Source organism: Bos javanicus, chromosome 5, assembly GCF_032452875.1.
Source record: "Bos javanicus breed banteng chromosome 5, ARS-OSU_banteng_1.0, whole genome shotgun sequence".
In the NCBI taxonomy this organism is placed as follows: domain Eukaryota; kingdom Metazoa; phylum Chordata; class Mammalia; order Artiodactyla; family Bovidae; genus Bos; species Bos javanicus.
In genome coordinates, this window is record NC_083872.1 from 24,648,403 (window position 1) to 24,665,311 (window position 16,909).

The 16,909-nt window shown below is 38.5% G+C and overlaps 1 protein-coding gene across 4 annotated transcripts in view; it reads right to left on the reverse strand.

Moving 5' to 3' along the window:
* Positions 1-16,909, reverse strand: part of CEP83 (centrosomal protein 83) — a 168,223-nt gene that overhangs the window by 95,620 nt on the left and 55,694 nt on the right. For all 4 annotated transcript variants that reach the window (XR_009736336.1, XR_009736337.1, XR_009736335.1 and 1 more), the window contains exons 2-3: positions 6,544-6,817; positions 5,983-6,133 (exon numbers count right to left, since the gene is read on the reverse strand). Coding sequence is in view for 1 of the 4 variants with exons in the window: in XM_061415754.1 (XP_061271738.1) it covers positions 5,983-6,133; positions 6,544-6,716 (324 nt within the window). In the remaining 3 variants the exon portion in view is untranslated. The remainder of the gene's footprint in view (positions 1-5,982; positions 6,134-6,543; positions 6,818-16,909) is intronic.

Below are 16,909 nucleotides of genomic sequence, written 5' to 3' on the forward strand. Positions count from 1 at the left end.
TGGACTGTGAAGAAAGCTGAGCGCCGAAGAACTGATGCTTTTGAACTGTGGTGTTGGAGAAGACTCTTGAGAGTCCCTTGGACTGCAAGGAGATTCAACCAGTCCATTCTAAAGGAGATCGGTCCTGGGTATTCTTTGGAAGGAATGATGCTAAAGCTGAAACTCCAGTACTTTGGCCACCTCATGTGAAGAGCTGACTCATTGGAAAAGACCCTGATGCTGGGAGGGATTGGAGGCAGGAGGAGAAGGGGACGACAGAGGATGAGATGGCTGGATGGCATCACCGACTCGATGGACGTATGACTGAACTCTGGGTGTTGGTGATGGACAGGGAGGCCTGGCGTGCTGCGATGCATGGGGTCACAAAGAGTCAGACAGGATTGAGTGACTGAACTGAACTCAAAGGGCATAAACATTGTTTTCTAACAGGGATTGTTCTGAGGACTGATGAGATAAAAATAACCTGTATATTTTTAGTATAGTGTCTGGCACATAGTAGATACTCATAAACGATGGCAATTTTTATTCTGTTTGAAAACAGAGTCCATGAGGGCAGGAATTGTTTTTAGTGTTTCTGTAGTGCTTAAGATGGTGCCTACCACGCATTTTTTATATGAATGACATGAATAAATAAATGAGCGAGTCAGAATTGTTCTATTCATGTATGTTGCACTTGTTGTTTCATAGGTACTGAGAGAGACAGAGTCTTAGTATCTTAGAGTTGATAGTCTAGTTCTCTTTCATATCCGCTGAGTTGTGTCCTCTCAAAAGATAAGTTGTAATTCCCAGTACCTCAGAATGTGACCTTATTTGGAAATAAGGAGTTTTGCAGATGAAAAGGTAATACTGAAGTACGATGGCCCATTAATCAAATATGACTGATGTCCTTATAAGACGAGGGTAGACAGAAACACGTGGGTGGGGAGTGGGGTGGGGCAGAGAGAATGTCCCATGATGACAGAAGTTGTGGTTGAAGTCCTGCAAGCTGCCAGGCAACGCCAAGAATTGTCAGCACATCAACAGAAGCTAGGATAGTATTCTTCCTACAGTTTCCAGAGGAAACATGGCCTAGCTGACAACTTGATTTTGGACTTCTGGCCTCCAGAACTGTGAGGCAGTAAATTTCAAAGCAGAATTCCTATTTCAAACGTCTATGACACAGGGCTCTTCATTCTGTGCTTCACTGCTCTCGGTGTTAGAGAACCTAGTGAACTTGTAAAGTGACCCACTTCCATTTATGGATTGGAGTATGTTAAGCATTTTCTTTCATATTGAAATGAAATCATCCTCCCTATAGCCTTCTGTTGTTTCTTGCAGTGTTCCTTGCCTATGTGTGTGTGATAAGTCGCTTCCTTCGTGTCCAACTCTTTGCAACTCTATGAACTGTAACCCACCAGGCCCCCCTGACCAGTGGATTCTCCAGGCAGGAATACTGGAGTTGGTTGCCATGCCCTCCTCCACTGGATCTTCCCAAACCAAGGACTGAACATGCATCTCTTATGTCTCCTGCATTGGCAGGCAGGTTCTTTACCACTAGCGCCACCTATGTTCCTTGAAGTGAAGTGAAGTGAAGTTGTTCAGTTGTGTCTGACTCTTTGTGACCCCATGGACTGTAGCCCACCAGGCTCCTCCATCCATAGAATTTTCTAGGCAAGAGTACCGGAGTGGGTTGCCATTTACACAAAAAAACTCTACGTATTTCTCCACATGATAACTTCCCAAATGTTTGCTGATAAAATTTGTCTGGTAAAGTTTCTGTTTTTCAAGATAAACATACCTGGTTTTTGTGTGATATTTACCTGGCAAAAATAACTGAAAGAAACATCTATACATAAATACAATATTGAAGCAATTTAGCTATTTGCTTAATGGGTATTTGCAATCTGTACAAATTGTGAGTTGAGTAAAGGTAAGTAAATTCAACAAAGTAAAATCACCAAGAAATACTTCAGTGAAGGTTTTATGAAAGATGATTATTTTAAAAATACACATGTATTATATTGTCTACTTGCAAAATGCCTTTTCTGATTTAAGATTTATTATCTCTTTGGCTTTCATAGAAAAACAATATAAAAGACATTCATTTAAAGAATATTCTGGATCACTTGTGTAGTGGTAGTCATTGGGGATGAAAATAGTGCCTAGTTCATAGGATAATTTTAAAGGTACAGTGAGTCAATGCATAGAAATTGTTCATACAGTGCTTTGATGTCATGAGTGGTTAGAGGAAGTTAGCTATTACATTGTTATTATATAACATATTAACATGGAGAAGGCAATGGCACCCCACTCCAGTACTCTTGCCTGGAAAATCCCATGGATGGAGGAGCCTGGTGGGCTGCAGTCCATGGGGTTGCTAAGGGTCGGACACGACTGGATGACTTCACTTTCACTTTTCACTTTCATGCATTGGAGAAGGCAATGGCAACCTACTCTGGTGTTCTTGCCTGGAGAATCCCAGGGACGGGGGAGCCTGGTGGGCTGCCGTCTATGGGGTCGCACAGAGTCGGACACAACTGAAGCGACTTAGCAGCAGCAGCAGCAACATGTTAACAAAACCTTTTCTTAAAAAATGGGAGTCATTTTATGTATTTCTGATAATTACCGAACATATATATGCTTTCTTTGCGCCTGGTAATGCAAACTGTGTAACCCATATGTTTCCCATATTATTTGGCTGCTACGAAGTTCAGAGCAAAATTTATTACTCAGTTTGTCATTAATTTCTTAAGAATCTCTGGTACAGTGATATTTGCCCCATTAAATCAGAGCATTCTTTGAAAAAACTGGTCTGTATAGCATTATAATATTTGATAGGACAAATGTTGGAGTGCTGAAGACTTGCTTTTATAGATTTAATGTAGGTAATGAAACATAGACGGTTATATGATGAAGCATTCTTTTAGGTTTGTTTTGAGACAAGTAGTAGCAGTAATTCCATTAAAAATCTAACACAGCATAATTTCCTCCTAATTTGGCATCAGTTTAACCCTCTAATTCTGTCTTTGGTGTATGTCGGCTTTGAGAAAGAGAGAGAAAGAAGGAAGATAGTTATTTTTTTTTAATGTGTCTACTTGTTAATAAGTTGCTTATGAAGTAGTCTTTAACCACAGTTGGAGACCTCATGAGACCAATTTCAGTGTTGTTTTTTCCTTTGTGGAGACCTATTTTTCCATCAGTATCATTTTCCTTCCATCTTTAGTTCAGTTCCTCAGTTCTGTCCAACTCTTTGTGACCCCATGGACTGTAGCATGCCAAACCTCCTGTCCTACACCAACTTACTACACCAGAGCTTACTCAAATTCATGTCCATCGAGTTGGTGATGCCATCCAACCATCTCATCCTCTGTCATCCCCTTCTCCTGCACTCAATCTTTCCCAGCATCAGGGTCTTTTCCAGTGAGTCAGTTCTTTGCATCAGGAGGCCTAAGTATTGGAGTTTCAGCTTCACCATCAGTCCCTCCAATGAACACCCAGGACTGATCTCCTTTAGGATGGACTGGTTGGATCTTCTTGCAGTCCAAGGGACTCTCAAGAGTCTTCCCCAACACCACAATTCAAAAGCATCAATTCTTCAGTGCTCAGATTTCTTTATGGTTCAACTCTCACATCCATACATGATTACCGGAAAAACCATAGTCTTGACTAGATGAACCTTTGTTGACAAAGTAATGTCTCTGCTATTTAATTTGCTGTCTATATTACTCATAACTTTTCTTCCAAGGAGCAAGCGTCTTTCAATTTCATGGCTGCAATCACCATCTGCAGTGATTTTGGAGCCCAAAATAACAACGTCTGCCACTGTTTCTCCATCTATTTTCCATGAAGTGACAGGACTGGATGCCATGACCTTTGTTTTCTGAATGTTGAGCTTTAAGCCAACTTTTTCACCCTCCTCTTTCACTTTCATCAAGAGGCTTTTGAGTTCCTCTTCACTTTCTGCCATAAGGGTGGTGTCATCTGCATATCTGAGGTTATTGGTATTTCACCCAGCAATCCTGATTCCAGCTTGTGCTTCATCCAGCCCAGTGTTTCTCATGATGTACTCTGCATAGAAGTTAAATAAGCAGGGTGACAATACACAGCCTTGATGTACACCTTTTCCTATTTGGAACCAGTCTGTTGTTCCATGTCTTGTTCTACTGTTGCTTCCTGACCTGTATACAGATTTCGCAAGAGGCAGGCCAGGAGGTCTGGTATTCCCATCTCTTTCAGAATTTTCCACAGTTTATTGTGATCCACACAGTCAAAGGCTTTGGCATAGCCAATAAAGTAGAAATAGATGTTTTTCTGGAGTTCTCTTGCTTTTTCTATGATCCTGCGGATGTTGGCAATTAGATCTATGGTTCCTCTGCCTTTTCTACATCCAGCTTGAACATCTGGAAGTTCACGGTTCACGTATTGCTGAAGCTTGGCTTGGAAAATTTTGAGCATTACTTTGCTAGCGCGTCAGACTTCTCTCACTGCTGCGTTTTCCAAATCTGCTGACACAGTGAGTGCAACACTTTCACAGCATCATCTTAAAACAGCTCAACTGGAATTCCATCACCGCCACTAGCTTTGTTCACAGTGATGCTTCCTAAGGCCCATTTGACTTCACTTTCCAGAATGTCTGGCTCTAGGTGAGTGGTCACACTATCGTGATTATCTGGGTTGTGAAGATCTTTTTTGTACAGTTCTTCTGTGTATTCTTGCCACCTCTTCTTAATATCTTCTGCTTCTGTTAAGTCCATACCATTTCTGTCCTTTATTGAGCCCATCTTTGCATGAAATGTTCCCTTGGGATCTCTAATTTTCTTGAAGAGATCTCTAGTCTTTCCCATTCTGTTGTTTTCCTCTACTTCTTTGTACTGATCACTGAGGAAGGCTTTCTTATCTCTCCATGCTATTCTTTGGAACTCTGCATTCAAATTAGTATCTTTCCTTTTCTCCTTTGCTTTACAATTGCTGTACAATGTCAAAAACCTCTGTCCATAGTTCTTCAGGCACTCTATCAGATCTAACTCCTTGAATCTGCTTGTCACTTCCACTTGCATAATCCTAAGGGATCTGATTTAGGTCATACCTGAATAGTCTAGTGGTTTTCCCTACTTTCTTCAATTTAAGTCTGAATTTGGCAATAAGGAGTTCATGATCTGAGCACAGTCAGCTTCTGGTCTTATTTTTGCTAACTGTATAGAACTTCTCCATCTTTGGCTACAAAGAATATAATCACTCTGATTTCAGTATTGACCATTTGGTGATGTCCATGTGTAGAGTTGTCTCTTGTGTTATTGGAAGAGGGTGTTTGCTATGACCAGTGCATTCTCTTAGCAAAGCTCCTGTTAGCCTTTGCCCTGCTTCATTCTGTACTCCAAGGCCAAACTTACCTGTTACTCCAGGTATCTCTTGACTTCCTACTGTTGCATTCCTGTCCCCTAAGATGGAATGGACATCTTTTCTTGTCTAAGTAACAAGCATGAGATAAGCAGAAATAAACAGCTAGTGCTACTGAGCCATTACAGTAAGATATCGCAACTAATACCTACTAATTTAAAATCTGACAGGTAGCTTTGCTCTACTTTTTGAGCATATAGAAAATGAATAGTGTAAAAAAACGTCAAAAGAAACTGTAGTTAATACTTCAGTATCAACTATCTGTTACTTGAGCAACTCCACAGAAATTCAGAAAATCTTTATTTTTAAAGTATGTTTAATTGTGAATTTTTATCAATTCAGACTGGCCTTTCCTCCAATTATTCTGAAGAGTAAGATATTATTTAAATCAGAACAGAAAATATAATTAAAATTTACATAAAACTTTTGTGGCTGAATTCTACAGAGTATTCTAAAGTATATGAAAGAAGATTAAATTATACCACTGGAGATACAACAAAATACTCATTATGGATATAGAGAGAACTTACCAAATTTACCAAAATTACATCTGTATCTCCATTAAACATCTGACTAATTTATACTAATTTGAATATATTTTCTTACCTGCAGCTTCATCTCTTCTAAGTCTTTAGTTTTCTCTACTAATTCTCCTCGTACCTCTTCAAGCAGCAGCTGAAACTTTTCCTGGTGAGTTTGCTTTTCATTTAAAACGCGCTTGAGTTCATTTTGTGACTTTATGTACTCATCCTGCAACCTAATTTTTAGAAAAAGAAGAATTTAAGTGTATCCATTGCTTTTTAATTGTATTACCTTAAAGTCAACCAACACTACGGAACAAGATCAACATCATATATTCTATTTAAACTTCCAAATATTGCTTTATCAAGTGTCACTTAACTATTAACACTGTAATTTCTGAACACAACTTTACTTTGAAGGAAAAAAAATTTAGCCACTGAGATACATAAATTTTATATCCCACTTTCAAAATAAGACTTTAATAAATTTATAATCCACTTGATTTAAAGAACATTTACTGTACTCAAAAAGCTTTAAATGTATATTGTACATTATAACAAAATTACACTGTATGTTCCAGAGCAAATATTCAGACAAAATAAAAATTTTTAATCAAGCCTCTCACCTCCAAATTTAAATAATTACCTTGTATGTTCAGCTTTCAGAGTCTGATAATTGGTTTTATGATGTTCACATCTTAATCGTTCATCAATTAACATTTTTTGGAGCTCAGATTGAGAACGTCTCAGTTCACTGTCTCCACCAGGAGGAAAAATGGTGGGAAAAGCGTCCATATTGGTAACTGAGTGGACAACCATGTAAAAATAAGTTCTGGCTTTCTTAATGTCTTAGTTTTCTTTCCAAGAGTATTTTCCACTTTCTTCTTGCTAAGACAGAATCTCAGGAGGTCAAATTATACCTGTAGAGAGACATACACTTAATGATCAGTGAACTTCTTCAGTGTTATATATTTTTATCACTTACTATTCTCCTTATCATTTCTATAACAAAATTCAATTTTCAGATTTTCAATTGTTCGTAAAACAAAATTCAAAAATAAAGTTGAACCATACCTTAAATTTTCTTTACTTCCATGCAGTTTCTGTGACCATCAAGGTCACATCTTCAAGTAGTAATAACCTAACTAGAAGTATTGATTCTGCCACTGTAAGTAGTCCTAGATTCACATATCACCAACATTTTCTAAAGCTACTGAGGTAAATTTCAAGGGTGGATTCTGGTACAAAATTCATACTCTGAAACCAGGGGAAAAGCCATTTGGATCTTGGCAAGTGACTAGTGAGAGTCACAGTCTTCACAAAGATGAGCTTGAACATGTAATTATGTCTGTGATTAATGTTACAAAGGGTGTTTTACTTGACACAAGGTGACTGCAGTCGGGCAGCAGATTCAGAGGAGAAATCAGTTAACACATAAATATTGATCATCTATGTATTATGCACTGTGCTAAGGACAGGAAACTCAATCACCAACTCAGGATTATGAAAGTAACTGAATGTGTGCTTTATCTAGAAGTAAAAAACTGACAACAGTGTTCTTACTGTAAATAAAAACAAAAATTTTAATCAAAATAATTCTGCTACTTTTAACTTCATTTATCTTTCTCAAGACTACTATATATATTTTTTTCCTATCTCCCTTAGTCATGGTGATTATGAATTACCTTTCCTTACTACAAGAGACAATCTTTAGCCTACACAAACAAACCATTCAATTACTGAGTCTTGCTTGAAATACATCATTTCTGATAAATTAATGTGATGTCTACATATTACATAAGAAGACTTTTAAACTAAAAATGAGGTCGCTTTGGTTTCCTGCTTTGTCCATGCAGAATCTGCCTGCAACGTAGAAGACGAGTTCAATACCTGGGGTTGGGAAGATACCCTGGAGAAGGAAACGGCATCCCATTCCAGTATTCTTGTGGGAAATCCCATGAACAGAGGAATCTGGCAGGCTATAGTTCACAGGGTCACAAAAAAGTCAGACATGACTTTGCAATGAACAACAACAGAAGTCTTTCAAGGACGCTTTACTTCTTATTCTTAGGTTTAATGTGCACAAGGATTCGATCTTTGAAAATGCAGAGTTAACTGTTTGTAGCAGCTATCTCAATATTATCCTATTCGAGTATATATTTTACATTTGCCCTGGAATTTATAAAGTAGATCATAAAACTGGCATGTGATTTTGATTCTGTTCTTTGATCCAAATTAATTTTTAAGAGACAGAAGCATACAATAAACGTATCTCATATTTTCTATTAATATCACCAAAATGCATTATAAGGCTTTAATTTTAATTAGCCAAAAGCTTAAACTATATTAGAAAAATAAAAAGCTACCCTTTAGTCCTACTACTAGTGAAAGAAAGATTTCCAAACTGAGTTGTTGTTTTGTTTTTTGTTTTTTGGTATTCCAGTTAACTTGACAGTAAGGTGTATACTCTCACTGACCCCCTACCCAAAAATTAGAGTTAAGTCCTCACAGAAATAAAACTTTCCTCTTGGCAACTGAAATATTCACCAGAAGTACTTACTTTCTAGGAATTAACTAATTTTAGAAAATCCCATTCTCATTCACCACCACATTACCTCATCTCCAATTCTAGCTTCTATGCAAACATATGTATAATTGCCCTCTTATATTTTCCCAAACCAGGAGGATTTCTCTGCTCCAAGATGATGTTTGCAAATTCATTACCTTTTTATATGTTTAAACTTTAGTGACTAATAAAGCTAGAATATACCAACACACATTACCAGTAAGTGCCACACTGAAACACATGATATACTTTCCCCTCGTACACTACGGGGCTATCCCAGGTGGCTCAGTGGTAAAGAATTTGCCTGCAAATCCGGGCGACACAGGAGAAATGGGTTCAATCCCTGGGTCAGGAAGATCCTCTGAAGAAGGAAATGGCAACTCACTCTAGTATTCTTGTCTGGATGATCCCATGGACAGAGGAGCCTGGCGTGCTGCAGTCCATGGGGTCACAAAGAGTCAGACACAACTGAGCAACTAAGCACACACACATGCAACACAAGAAAATCACGGTGATTTCCACGTGTGGACACATGTTCACATGTGTGTGCGTGCACACACGCACAAATCTATACTAAGCTTTCTGGAAAGCTGTTATTTTTGTTCAGTGGCTAAGTCGTGTCTGACTCTTTGCGACCCCATGGACTGCAGCACATCAGGCTAACCTGTCCTTCACTGTCTCCTGGTTTGCTCAGATTCGTGTTCACTGAGTTGGTGATGCTATCTAACCATCTCATCCTCTTCTACCCTCTTCTTCTTTTATTTCAATCTTTCCCAGCATCAGGATCTTTTCCAATGAGTTGGCTCTCTGCATCAGGTGCCCATATCTGCTTATCCCCTGCCCTATCTTATGAAAATAGCTGGATGAGTACCCAAATGTAATTACTATATAAGAATTTTCTCATTGACATTGTTTTTAATTAAAAAAAAGGAACAAATTAGAAATAAGCTAAACTTCCATAAATAAAGGAAGATATATCTACCGTATCATTGCAAAAGATAAGTTAGATCTGTCTCCACAGAATGGTGAAGAGTATGAATGACAGGTACACACACATGTTTACATACATATAGTCAATTAGTGGTACAGCAAGCTGAGAATAGTGGTAATTTCTGGGGAAATAATAACTGGGAGACTCTCTGACAGAAAAACTTCTACTTTCAGTTTTACTGTTAAATTTTATTTTTAAAAATTACAAAAATTTTTTTTCAGGTAATGAACAATTCTATCATTATATTCAAATTACCTTAAACCAAATTCAACTACTTTGCTTTCACTCTACCTTCAACATCCTTACTTTCCAGCTTTTGGTACTGATACCAGTATTATGCTACCATTCATCCAAACTTACAACCCCAAAGTCTTCTCTGCTTTCTCACTCAAATTCCCATGCATAGAGAACAAATACTTTCTTTAAAATGCACTCCATTCTCTCCATTGCTTCTTGACTACAAAAAGCCAGACTGTATCACCTTATAACTAGACTACTAGAGCTTTGTATTTATTGTCCCTGTTTCCAATATTTTCTGTCTAGTCTACCCACCAAAGCACTGCCAGATTAGCAGTCAGAAAATTTTATATCACTTCTCAGTTCAGTTGCTCAGTCGTGTCCGACTCTTTGCGACCCCATGAATCACAGCACGCCAGGCCTCCCTGTCCATCACCAACTCCCAGAGTTCACTCAAACTCACGTCCATCGAGTCGGTGATGCCATCCAGCCATCTCATCCTCTGTCGTCCCCTTCTCCTCCTGCCCCCAATCCCTCCCAGCATCAGAGTCTTTTCCGGTGAGTCAACTCTTCACATGAGGTGGCCAAAGTACTGGAGTTTCAGCTTTACCATCATTCCTTCCAAAGAAATCCCAGGGCTGACCTCCTTCAGAATGGACTGCTTGGATTTCCTTGTAGTCCAAGGGACTCTCAAGAGTCTTCTCCAACACCACAGTTCAAAAGCATCAATTCTTTGGCACTCAGCTTTCTTCACAGTCCAACTCTCACATCCATACATGACCACTGGACAAACCATGGCCTTGACTAGACGGACCTTTCTCACTCTCACTCAAAAGCCCCTCTATATGAAACAAAATCAAAACACTCTGCTCTTTCAAAGCCTGGCACAATCAGCCCCAATCTATCTTGTGCAATCTCATTTCCTACCATCTGCCAAGAATATCCTACTCCAGCTAGTCCCTGAATAAACATGCACATAACACCTTTGTTCACAGTTTTTGTCTTACTTTGTGAACTCTATACTAATGGAAATAGACTCTAGTGAAGTCAAGTGGGCCTTAGAAAGCATCACTATGAACAAAGCTAGTAGAGGTGACAGAATTCCAGTTGAGCTATTCCAAGTCCTGAATGATGATGCTGTGAAAGTGCTGCACCTAATATGCCAGCAAATTTGGAAAACTCAGCAGTGGCCACAGGACTAGAAAACGGCAGTTTTCATTCCAATCCCAAAGAAAGGCAATGCCAAAGAATGCTCAAACTACCACACAATTGCACGCATCTCACACGCTAATAAAGTAATGCTCAAAATTCTCCAAGCCAGGCTTCAGCAATATGTGAACCGTGAACTTCCTGATGTTCAAGCTGGTTTTCGAAAAGGCAGAGGAACCAGAGATCAAATTGCCAACATCCGCTGGATCATGGAAAAAGCAAGAGAGTTCCAGAAAAATATCTATTTCTGCTTTACTGACTATGCCAAAGCCTTTGACTGTGTGGATCACAATAACCTGTGGAAAATTCTGAAAGAGATGGGAATACCAGACCACCTGATCTGCCTCTTGAGAAATTAGTATGCAGGTCAGGAAGCAACAGTTAGAACTGGACATGGAACAAGACACTGGTTCCAAATAGAAAAAGGAGTACATCAAGGCTGTATACTGTCATCCTGCTTATTTAACTTATATGCAGAGTACATCATGAGAAACGCTAGGCTGGACGAAGCACAAGCTGGAATCAAGATTGCCGGGGGAAACATCAATAACCTCAGATATGCAGATGACACCACCCTTATGGCAGAAAGTGAAGAGGAACTCAAAAGCCTCTTGATGAAAGTGAAAGTGGAGGGTGAAAAAGTTGGCTTAAAGCTCAACATTCAGAAAACGAATCATGGAATCGGGTCCCATCACTTCATGGGAAATAGATGGGGAAACAGTGGAAACAGTGTCAGACTTTATTTTTCTGGGCTCCAAAATCACTGCAGATGGTGACTGCAGCCATAAAATTAAAAGACGCTTACTCCTTGGAAGGAAAGTTATGACCAACCTAGACAGCATATTCAAAAGCAGAGACATTACTTTGCCAACAAAGGTTTGTCTAGTCAAGGCTATGGTTTTTCCAGTGGTCATGTATGGATGTGAGAGTTGGGACTGTGAAGAAGGCTGAGTGCCAAAGAATTGATGCTTTTGAACTGTGGTGTTGGAGAAGACTCTTCAGAGTCCCTTGGACTGCAAGGAGATCCAACCAGTCCATTCTGAAGGAGATCAGCCCTGGGATTTCTTTGGAGGGAATGATGCTAAAGCTGAAACTCTAATACTTTGGCCACCTCATGCGAAGAGTTGACTCATTGGAAAAGACTCTGATGCTGGGAGGGATTGGGGGCAGGAGGAGAAGGGGACGACAGAGGATGAGATGGCTGGATGGCATCACTAACTCGATGGACGTGAGTCTCAGTGAACTCTGGGAGTTGGTGATGGACAGGGAGGCCTGGCGTGCTGTGATTCATGGGGTCGAAAAGAGTTGGACGTGACTGAGTGACTCATCTGATCTGATCTGATGGACGATAATCACTAATGACTGTCCTCTATTTTTTTTTAATTTTATTTTTAAACTTTACATAATTGTATTAGTTTTGCCAAATATCAAAATGAATCCGCCACAGGTATACATGTGTTCCCCATCCTGAACCCTCCTCCCTCCCCATACCATCCCTCTGGGTCATCCCAGTGCACTAGCCCCAAACATCCAGTATCGTGCATCGAACCTGGACTGGCAACTCGTTTCTTACATGATATTTTACATGTTTCAATGTCATTCTCCCAAATCTTTCCACCCTCTCCCTCTCCCACAGAGTCCATAAGACTGTTCTATACATCAGTGTCTATTTTGCTGTCTCGTACACAGGGTTATTGTTACCATCTGTCTAAATTCCATATATATGCGTTAGTATACTGTATTTATGTTTTTCCTTCTGGCTTACTTCACTCTGTATAATAGGCTCCAGTTTCATCCACCTCATTAGAACTGATTCAAATGTATTCTTTTTAATGGCTGACTAATACTCCATTGTGTATATGTACCACTGCTTTCTTATCCATTCATCTGCTGATGGACATCTAGGTTGCTTCCATATCCTGGCTATTATAAACAGTGCTGTGATGAACATTGGGGTACACGTGTCTCTTTCCCTTCTGGTTTCCTCAGTGTGTATGCCAAGCAGTGGGATTGCTGGATCATAAGGCAGTTCTATTTCCAGTTTTTTAAGGAATCTCCACACTGTTCTCCATAGTGGCTGTACTAGTTTGCATTCCCACCAACAGTGTAAGAGGATTCCCTTTTCTCCACACCCTCTCCAGCATTTATTATTTGTAGACTTTTGGATTGCAGCCATTCTGACTGGTGTGAAATGGTACCTCATAGTGGTTTTGATTTGCATTTCTCTGATAATGAGTGATGTTGAGCATCTTTTCATGTGTTTGTTAGCCATCTGTATGTCTTCTTTGGAGAAATGTCTATTTAGATCTTTGGCCCATTTTTTGATTGGGTCATTTATTTTTCTGGAGTTGAACTGTAGGAGTTGCTTGTATATTTTTGAGATTAGTTGTTTGTCGGTTGCTTCATTTGCTATTATTTTCTCCCATTCTGAAGGCTGTCTTTTCACCTTGCTAATAGTTTCCTTTGATGTGCAGAAGCTTTTAAGGTTAATTAGGTCCCATTTGTTTATTTTTGATTTTATTTCCAATATTCTGGGAGGTGGGTCATAGAGGATCCTGCTGTGATGTATGTCAGAGAGTGTTTTGCCTATGTTCTCCTCTAGGAGTTTTATAGTTTCTGGTCTTACGTTTAGATCTTTAATCCATTTTGAGTTTATTTTTGTGTATGGTGTTAGAAAGTGGTCTAGTTTCATTCTTTTACAAGTGGTTGACCAGATTTCCCAGCACCGCTTGTTAAAGAGATTGTCTTTAATTCATTGTATATTCTTGCCTCCTTTGTCAAAGATAAGGTGTCCATATGTGCGTGGATTTATCTCTGGGCTTTCTATTTTATTCCATTGATCAATATTTCTGTCTTTGTGCCAGTACCATACTGTCTTGATAACTGTGGCTTTGTAATAGAGTCTGAAGTCAGGTAGGTTGATTCCTCCAGTTCCATTCTTCTTTCTCAAGATCGCTTTGGCTATTCGAGGTTTTTTGTATTTCCATACAAACTGTGAAATTATTTGTTCTAGCTCTGTGAAGAATACTGTTGGTAGCTTGATAGGGATTGCGTTTAATCTATAAACTGCTTTGGGTGGTATACTCATTTTCACTATATTGATTCTTCCAATCCATGAACATGGTATATTTCTCCATCTATTAGTGTCCTCTTTGATTTCTTTCACCAGTGTTTTATAGTTTTCTATATATAGGCCTTTAGTTTCTTTAGGTAGATATATTCCTAAGTATTTTATTCTTTCTGTTGCAATGGTGAATGGAATTGTTTCCTTAATTTCTCTTTCTGTTTTCTCATTATTAGTGTATAGGAATGCAAAGGATTTCTGTGTGTTGATTTTATATCCTGCAACTTTACTATAGTCATTGATTATTTCTAGTAATTTTCTGGTAGAGTCTTTAGGGTTTTCTATGTAGAGGATCATGTCATCTGCAAATAGTGAGAGTTTTACTTCTTCTTTTCCAATTTGGATTCCTTTTATTTCTTTTTCTGCTCTGATTGCTGTGGCCAAAACTTCCAAAACTATGTTGAATAGTAATGGTGAAAGTGGGCACCCTTGTCTTGTTCCTGACTTTAGAGGAAATGCTTTCAATTTTTCACCACTGAGGATAATGTTTGCTGTGGGTTTGTCATATATAGCTTTTATTATGTTGAGGTATGTTCCTTCTATTCCTGCTTTCTGGAGAGTTTTTATCATAAATGGACGTTGAATTTTGTCAAAGGCTTTCTCTGCATCTACTGAGATAATCATATGGTTTTTATTTTTCAATTTGTTAATGTGGTGTATTACATTGATTGATTTGCGGATATTGAAGAATCCTTGCATCCCTGGGATAAAGCCCACTTGATCATGGTGTATGATCTTTTTAATGTGTTGTTGGATTCTGATTGCTAGAATTTTGTTAAGGATTTTTGCATCTATGTTCATCAGTGATATTGGCCTGTAGTTTTCTTTTTTTGTGGGATCTTTGTCAGGTTTTGGTATTAGGGTGATGGTGGCCTCATAGAATGAGTTTGGAAGTTTACCTTCCTCTGCAATTTTTTGGAAGAGTTTGAACAGGATAGGTGTGAGCTCTTCTCTAAATTTTTGGTAGAATTCAGCTGTGAAGCCGTCTGGACCGGGGCCTTTGTTTGCTGGAAGGTTTTTGATTACAGTTTCAATTTCCGTGCTTGTGATAGGTCTGTTAAGATTTTCTATTTCTTCCTGGTCGAGTTTTGGAAAGTTGTACTTTTCTAAGAATTTGTCCATTTCTTCCACGTTGTCCATTTTATTGGCATATAATTGTTGATAGTAGTCTCTTATGATCCTTTGTATTTCTGTATTGTCTGTTGTGATCTCTCCATTTTCGTGTCTAATTTTGTTGATTTGATTTTTCTCCCTTTGTTTCTTGATGAGTCTGGCTAATGGTTTATCCATTTATCCTTTCAAAGAACTAGCTTTTGGTTTTGTTGATTTTTGCTATGGTCTCTTTTGTTTCTTTTGCATTTATTTCTGCTCTAATTTTTAAGATTTCTTTCCTTCTACTAACCCTGGGGTTCTTCATTTCTTCCTTTTCTAGTTGCTTTAGGTGTAGAGTTAGGTTATTTATTTGACTTTTTTCTTGTTTCTTGAGGTGTGCCTGTATTGCTATGAACTTTCCCCTTAGGACTGCTTTTACCGTGTCCCACAGGTTTTGGGTTGTTGTGTTTTCATTTTCATTCGTTTCTATGTAAATTTTTATTTCTTTTTTGATTTCTTCTGTGGTTTGTTGGTTATTCAGCAGCGTGTTGTTCAGCCTCCATATGTTGGAATTTTTAATAGTTTTTCTCCTGTAATTGAGATCTAATCTTACTGCATTGTGGTCAGAAAAGATGCTTGGAATGATTTCTATTTTTTTGAATTTACTAAGGCTAGCTTTATGGCCCAGGATGTGATCTATCCTGGAGAAGGTTCCACGTGCGCTTGAGAAAAAGGTGAAATTCATTGTTTAGGGATGAAATGTCCTATAGATATCAATTAGGTCTAACTGGTCTATTGTATCGTTTAAAGTTTGTGTTTCCTTGTTAATTTTCTGTTTAGTTGATCTATCCATAGGTGTGAGTGGGGTATTAAAGTCTCCCACTATTATTGTGTCATTGTTAATTTCTCCTTTCATACTTGTTAGCATTTGTCTTACATACTGCGGTGCTCCCGTGTTGGGTGCATATATATTTATAATTGTTATATCTTCTTCTTGGATTGATCCTTTGATCATTATGTAGTGACCTTCTTTGTCTCTTTTCACAGCCTTTGTTTTAAAGTCTATTTTATCTGATATGAGTATTGCTACTCCTGCTTTCTTTTGGTCCCTATTTGCATGGAAAATCTTTTTCCAGCCCTTCACTTTCAGTCTATATGTGTCCCCTGTTTTGAGGTGGGTCTCTTGTAGACAACATATGTAGGGATCTTGTTTTTGTATCCATTCAGCCAGTCTTTGTCTTTTGGTTGGGGCATTCAACCCATTTACGTTTAAGGTAATTACTGATAAGTATGATCCTGTTGCCATCTACTTTATTGTTTTGGGTTCGAGTTTATACACTGTTTTTGTGTTCCCTGTCTAGAGAATATCCTTTAGTATTTGTTGGAGAGCTGGTTTGGTGGTGCAGAATTCTCTCAGCTTTTGCTTGTCTGAAAAGCTTTTGATTTCTCCTTCATACTTGAATGAGATCCTTGCTGGGTACAATAATCTGGGCAGTAGGTTATTTTCTTTCATCATTTTAAGTATGTCTTGCCATTCCCTCCTGGCTTGAAGAGTTTCTATTGAAAGATCAGCTGTTATCCTTATGGGAATTCCCTTGTGTGTTATTTGTTGTTTTTCCCTTGCTGCTTTTAATATTTGTTCTTTGTGTTTGATCTTTGTTAATTTGATTAATATGTGTCTTGGGGTGTTTCGCCTTGGGTTTATCCTGTTTGGGATTCTCTGGGTTTCTTGGACTTGGGTGATTATTTCCTTCCCCAGTTTAGGGAAGTTTTCCACTATTATCTCCTCAAGT